Below are 7,310 nucleotides of genomic sequence, written 5' to 3' on the forward strand. Positions count from 1 at the left end.
CGAATTTTTATACTAATTTTAAAGATTTAAGCGTAAAATTAGGCCAATAGGTCAAACCGAGCTCAAGCCCAACATATAAAACCCTTGCAATCAGCCTCCTTCCCCTTCATTTGAGCCATTCACGCTGAGAAGAGAGATGGTGGATGGAACCCTAAACCCCTTTTCACCCTCAACCTTCAATTCCTCATAATTTTCAATCCGGAGCTCCGATTGACAAGTCGTCAGCGGCCAGTCGGCCATGCATTCGTCTCGGAGTCTTATTCAATTCTAACTAAACACTATTGTAAGGAATTGTTAATTTCATGCCCAATTCTTTTCTTCCTATATTTTCAAGTTATAGGTATTAATATTGAGGAAAGTTTGTGATTTTGATGATTTAGGTGTAATCTAACATTGGATAATTGTTGGGTTATATCCCAATTTTATTTGGGCAAGGCAAGGAACCAATACCCATTTGAATCTTTCAATTTTATGAGGTTAGAATTTTGAAATTGTGAATGTATATAAAATTATATGAATTAGGTTGAACATATGTGAAGTTGATGTTAAATTGGTGAAGTGGTGAACTTGAATTGGAGCTTTTGGTTGTTAAAACTCATAGCATTTAATTTGGAATCTTGGAGACTTGAATTGAAGTGTTTGAGCTTGGAGAGAAATCGATCAAGGTATGGTTTTGGTTTCTCGTAGTTAATGTTTACTATCCCGTGTAACCTTAGGCTAATTGATCGTAGGATAAGCTGAATATGTGAATGGTTAATGTTTAAATGAATAAAGATTATGAATTTTGAGATTGATGTGTGTTGTATTTGGAGCTTGTTGATTGATATTGATGAATTCATATGTTCAGAGGATGGTGGGGTGATCGTGATGCATGTGAATATGGTATATGGGTTGTGTATGAAGGGTATGTGAGTTGTATGTGTTGGATTTATGATTTTTGAAGAGGATATGAGTTTGTATGTGAAAATTTTGATGAGTATATAAACTTGTATGTATTTGGATTATGATGTTGATAAGTATAAAATAATGATGATTGTTGATGTGTTAAGGGTTGGTGGTGATCTTGTGATATTGAATTGAAATGGATCGGAGAAATTGTGTGTAGGTTGGTGTGTTAAAGTATGAAAGATTAGTGTATGAACATGTTTAGGAGCATTAGAGTTGTTTTGGTTGTGAATTTGTGGGTTTGGAATTGAGAATTTGGAAAGTTAGAGTTTTTGTAACTTTTGATAAAAACTGATTTTTAACCAATTTTGGCGGGCTATAACTCGGCTTTTGAACATCCAAATTTTGTAAAACTTGTTTTGAATGAATTGGCTATGTGAAGTTTGTAACGTTTGAAGAACGGATTAAACGACTTTTAACGAAAAATTATGTGAGCTTGAAGTTGGGAGTGTAAAACTGGTTTTTTGGAACTTAACAACTTTTGCAAACTCTGATGGGCATGTGTGCGCATGAGGTGAAGGCGTACGCGACTTTGCCAAGTTTTACAATCATGCGTATGCATGAGGCATGCGTACGTGATGATGTTCACATGTACACGAGGCACCCCCTCTGTTTTGAGTACCCGCGTATGCGGGAGGTGGTCGCGTACGCGAGTTTGCCAAAAATCATATTCGTGCATACGCACGATGACCCTGTTTTGAAAAAATGGTATTTTTAAGTTTTAAACGTACTCACTAGTTTTCCAGACCTCTTTTACCCTTGTTTAAGGTTCATTAGCGAGCCTTTAAGCCTTAGAACGAGGATGAGTCTATTAAATAAGTTGAGGAGATATTCGGAAGAGTTTTGTGAAGTTTTAACTAAATTAATGAGGCGTTGGTAATGTTGAATAAGAAGTAGATGATGAAGATAATGATCATAGTAATGAAATGTGACTAAGTTGAGATGTGGCTGATGATGAGGTTGGTTATGAGAAAGAAGAATGATGAGAACTAAATTAAGTTATGAATTATGAGAAAGAAGAATAATGATCATATGTATTTTGTTTCTCTTAGAGGATGACTTGGAGAAACATGTATTTTTACGTTGTTTTTTAGGATGTATTCTGGGTTTTATATATACTCCAGCCAGCCTTAATTTCGCAAGTCGAGTTTGGAGCTTGTTATCTGTATTTTAAAATTCTGATCCATATATATGTTTTAACCTTTTAGTAGATAACATTTTTTCAATAAATGTATGATTAGTATTATAAATATTAACAATCAATTGTGTGACTTGTTTGATAAAATAAAGATGATTTTATTGACAGAAATTATTTAGATAATTCTATTAAAATTAAAAGATAAAAAAATAAAAAAATTATATTGTAATTTTATTATTTTTTATTTGTATGTATTTTTTAATTATATTTTTTAGATTAATTTTAATTAACTTTTTAAAAAAAGTTTAAATTGACTAATTTACTAGCCCACCAACTCACATAAAAATGGGATAATATTTTGAGTCCGTTTTATTTTTTAGAATAGGCCTTGGTAGGGCACAGCGGATTATTCACTTTACCACTCATATTTACCATTAAACTAATTCTAAAGATAAAAAATATCAAGAAAAAGAAACTAGTTGTGATTTTTTTTGAATTCGCGATTGATAATTAAAAATAATTTTATGTTGTTGGTCAATAGAGAATCTGAGGAATGAGTGACACATCTATGACAGATCAGCATTATTATTGATAATTATGTATTATAGTTTGTTAATTTAATTTCCTTTTAAAATTTTTGTCGATAGAAATTAAGTCTATTTGGTTATGTACTTACAAATTTCACATGAAAGAATTTTCTCAAGTTGTTGACGAAGACTATTGAAGTTGCCTATCATTCAATCATCATTAGTGAACTGAAAATTAGTGTTTTCAAATATAAAAATTTTGGATTTTGAGCTCTTTAATAAGCTTTTATTTTAATTTTAGTATATTTTTGTTGTTTATCTTTCAAAGTGTTTCCTTGGTTGTGTTTGTTGCTTCCTAAACTTGAGAACACATTCGTTCGCAAATAATGCAAAAATTAAAATAAATAATTATAATAAAATAAAAAAATTTTGAAAGAAATAGTGAAAACAAGAACAAGTTTCCTGACCATAAAATCATGTGGCTACGATGAAATCAGCTTTGATTAGTAATAGACATTCTTATTAATTGATGAAGGGGACACCAATGGAGAAGAGTTCATTTGGCATTTCTATGTTAAGTGGATGAGATTATAGTGCTTACTATCTGCGATGATTATGCCTCTTATCGGTCCCTTCTCCAACACTCTGTTCTATTGCTAACAGTGACAGCAGTTGGTAAAAAGCAACAACCCTTCTTCAATGTCATAAATGCTGAAATTAGACTTACAGAATAATTCTTCAACTGATATACCTCCTCTCATACATAATTGGATAAAATGTGAATATTTGTGTAAATAGAATTCACAAACCATGTAACTGATGGATCAAAAGCCCGGATAAATGACTGATAACTATTTTGCACATCTTTACAATTATATAGCTACTAATTGATAACTAACATAGGGTAGTCGAGTGAATAACTCACTTGTAAACTGCTTAAATAAGTGTCAAGATTTGAATCTTGCCTTGTCCATACATTAATCTATTGACCAATGACAAACCTTTAAATAGAACTTCGATTTGATCTACAACAGATTAATCCTTGGTGTGCCGAGTTGAGGGACAAAACTTCTGTGTATATATCCTCCAATACTTCCAAAAGATAAGTAGTTATCTTGTGTGATCCATTTATTCTGTACTCTTGTTAAGAACCAAGGTTGTTTACTAGCTCAACCAAGTCTATTTCTGAGTTATATATATATATAGTCCATGCCAAATTTGTAATATCCACCATTGAAGCCCTTTGAGAAAAGATGAAGAACACGTGTGAATTGCAAGGGGCAGTGTCCAGTGGGAAGAGTAACCGATGTGTTGTTTTACCAGCTGATGTTCCTTTGCTTGCTGATTCCCTAGAACCAACTAGAAACCATGGCTGGTACATATCTCCATTTCGCATGAGGATTATTCTCTTCAAGAGTTTCTATCAACAACTATGATACTGCAGTCTTTATTTATTTATGTTATGTTATTTGTACCATTTGGTGCAGGATTCCCAAGGCAAGTTCCCCTGCTGATTTGATCATACAAGTTGATCACTCCAGCTTTCATTTGCATAAGGTTTGCCAAATCTCTCATCTAATTCTATAGAACACTTGGTGTATTTATATCATAAGAAAGATCAGTCTTTGTGTCTAAAACCAAATGATTTTATGACATGATTTGTATTGTAGAGATTTAATTCTTAGTAATCTATATAAAGGTCTTAAAAAGTTAAGAATTTATTCTCTTCAAAATGTTCTTTTTGAAAAGTTATTTTCTAAGGGATTAGTCAATGCTATTAATAATAAATATTCTAAAAGAAGAAGATAAAATAAAATAATTCATTTAGAATAGCTAGTCCTTCTCAAATGCAGATGATTTAGCAATAAGTTTCCTCTGACTAATGGTTCCTATATGAAAATTTAAGTATTTTATTTTTAAAATTGAGATGTGTTATTTATTCTCATTATTACTTTTGAATGGGATATGAGATCAATTAATGTAATTTCACTCTATTCAAAGAACAAAAAATGTACATAAACCCGAAATATAACTAAACATAAAATTAACCAACTTTAGTTGGTCTAGTGGTTAGATCATTAGTCCGCTTAAATATGTATCAGAATTTGGATCTCGCCTTATGTAATATAACAACTCATTGACCAGTAACAAATCCTTAAATGAGACTTTGATCTATGATAGATTAGTCATTGGTCTCTCGGACTGAAGAACATGTGAGGGAAAAAAAATTTTAAACAAATCTCTTCTGTATTTTAAATGCTTATGATTTATTCATTTCCAGCTTGCTATGGTCTCAAGAAGTGAATATTTGAATAGGCTTGTCTTTCAAGGGGGATGCAACATTGAAATTTCCGGTGACATACTCATAATCCAAATAGAGAACATTCCTGGTGGCAGAAAAACATTCGAATTAGTAGTGAAGTTCTGTTATGGTTGGAAGATTGATATAACTGCAGAAAACGTTGCCCCATTATACTGTGCTGCACATTTCTTGGAAATGAGTGAAGAACTTGAAGAAGGAAACCTCATTTCCAAGACAGAAGCTTTTCTCAGCTTCCTAATACTCTCTTCATGGAAGGACACATTCCGAATACTCAAAAGCTGTGAATCCATTTCGTCTTGGGCCAAGGATTTGCAAATAGTGAAGCACTGCTCGGAAGCAATAGCTTGGAAGGCATGCTCAAAAAGTCCAAGTGCAACAACATATGATGAGGACTACTCAAAATTTGATAATTCTTGGTGGTTCGAAGATGTATCTAAGCTGCGAATCGATCATTTCGTGGAAGTGATTCAGTGTCTCAAAAGGGGTGGAACAAAATCTGATCTTGTTGGTTCTTGCATACAACATTGGACAATGAAATGGTTTTCCCAATTCACACTTACTGGACTTGACAAAGTGACACCTAAACACGTATCAATCCAGTTACATAGAGTTTCGACCGAATGCTTGATTAGGTTACTTCCCACTGAAGTAAACTCAGTTTCTTGCAATTTCTTGCTTCATCTACTAAAAGCAGGGGTAATGCTGAAAATCGATCTGGAGTTGTTGTGTGTGCTTGAAAGAAGGATAGCTTTAATGTTGGATCAATGCAGTGTCTCTGATCTGTTGGTTAAGAAACAAGGAGATAAGGGTTCTTTGAATGATGTAGATGTTGTTGTGAGAGTGTTACAGTGTTATGTTTGCCACATTTCAAAGAATTCTAAGGAAAAAATGCATGCCATTGGAAGGTTGGTGGATGGGTATCTCATACAGGTTGCAAGGGATAAGAATCTTAGAGTGGAGAGTTTCAAATCACTTGTTGAAGCTTTGCCGCAAGATGCTAGATTATGTGATGATCTTCTCTATAGAGCTATCGACATGTACCTTAAGGTAATGGTGATGTTATTTTATTTTGTATGAAAATTCAAATTCGCTCAATAAAAAATAACTTTATATTCTATAAAAACATGCGTTTAGTTCTTGTTACTAATCCTATTTCTACTAGTGTTATGTTAGAACAAATCCAACAATGTCAAATTTAATTTAGGAGATTACGTGTACATTTCAAAATCTTGCCTAATTTATTAGTGATAAGAGAGAAATGATAAGTATATCCTACTCTTTTATATTTCATAAGAATAATGATAGGAATTGTTATATTTAATCAACTTCAATTAGTTTGAAATAAAGTTACATATTATTTTACAAGTGTTTCTCTGATTCGGTGTTTAAAAACTAGAGACTTAAAAGGCCCTCATTTTTTTAGGCACATCCAGAATTGAGAGAAGACGAGAGAGAAGAGATGTGTAAAGTTTTGGGATACCATAGATTGTCACAAGAAGCGCGTGTGCATGTGGCGAAGAATAATAGGTTGCCGGTGAAATTGACAACGCAATTCATGCTTCTTGAACAAGTGAACATGAAAACAAGGTCAGTGACCAGTGATGAACCAAATTACAGGAGGACACATACTCATACAGTTATAAGAGTAAGCACAGATTTCGAGAGAAGAAATATAAATGCCAATGAGATGAAATTGATGAAGAGAGATGTTGAAGTTATGAAGTCTCAACTCTTGGAACTAAATACATGCAGAATAAAGCTCCAAAAGCAATTAAGGAAGAGATGCATTTGGTGAAAGCTTGCAATGTAATACTGAACATTAAATCACATGCATTGTTAAAACCACACAGGCAATCACCCTGATCATACTACTAAGTTATTGGGTCAATAGTTGGATCAATGCAATAGGTAAATGACAGATCAAACTGTTGATATGGTAATAATTAAATAAATATTTAAAATAAGAATAAATCTCTACAACTAAGTGATTTACTTAACCAAATTCAACCAAGTTATTTACATACATGCGCACATGATCTTCTTCATCTCGCCCTGGTTTCTTCTTCTTCTTCTCGCCCCAGTTTTTTCTTAATGTTTTAAATTTACGCGCGCACATTCTTTTTTACTTTCTTCTTCTTTTCCAATGCTGCGTTTTTTTTCTCTTTCTTTTTAGTTATTTTTTTTCTTTCGCTATCATCGTCACCACTACCTCCTCCTCCTTCTCTTCTTCCTTCTTTTTTTATTAGAATTTTTTCTCCTCCTTTCTTTATCATTATTGTCACTACCACTACCTCCGTCTTCTTCTCCTATTTCTTTTTTCATTTGAATTTATTCGATCTCCTCCTTTTTTTCTTCTCCTCCTGATCCTCCTCCATCA

The 7,310-nt window shown here is 32.9% G+C and overlaps 1 protein-coding gene across 1 annotated transcript; it reads left to right on the plus strand.

Annotated features, from left to right (window-relative positions):
* The first annotated feature begins 3,741 nt into the window (after positions 1-3,741).
* Positions 3,742-6,837, plus strand: LOC130951886 (root phototropism protein 3-like). The gene is made up of 4 exons (XM_057880635.1): positions 3,742-3,985; positions 4,098-4,167; positions 4,892-5,980; positions 6,357-6,837. The coding sequence occupies exons 1-4, from the start codon at positions 3,864-3,866 to the stop codon at positions 6,726-6,728; spliced, it is 1,653 nt and encodes a 550-aa protein (XP_057736618.1). The 5' UTR covers positions 3,742-3,863; the 3' UTR covers positions 6,729-6,837.
* Positions 6,838-7,310: the final 473 nt, after the last annotated feature.

This window comes from Arachis stenosperma, chromosome 9 (genome assembly GCF_014773155.1).
Source record: "Arachis stenosperma cultivar V10309 chromosome 9, arast.V10309.gnm1.PFL2, whole genome shotgun sequence".
Classification (NCBI taxonomy): Eukaryota; Viridiplantae; Streptophyta; class Magnoliopsida; order Fabales; family Fabaceae; genus Arachis; species Arachis stenosperma.

Bases quoted from the DNA above. Each gene is read 5' to 3' on its own strand.
- LOC130951886 (XM_057880635.1), top strand. From the start codon at position 3,864: ATGAAGAACACGTGTGAATTGCAAGGGGCAGTGTCCAGTGGGAAGAGT. The intron at 4,168-4,891 runs GTTTGCCAAATC...ATTCATTTCCAG, and splicing joins CCAGCTTTCATTTGCATAAG to CTTGCTATGGTCTCAAGAAG. The intron at 5,981-6,356 runs GTAATGGTGATG...TCATTTTTTTAG, and splicing joins CTATCGACATGTACCTTAAG to GCACATCCAGAATTGAGAGA.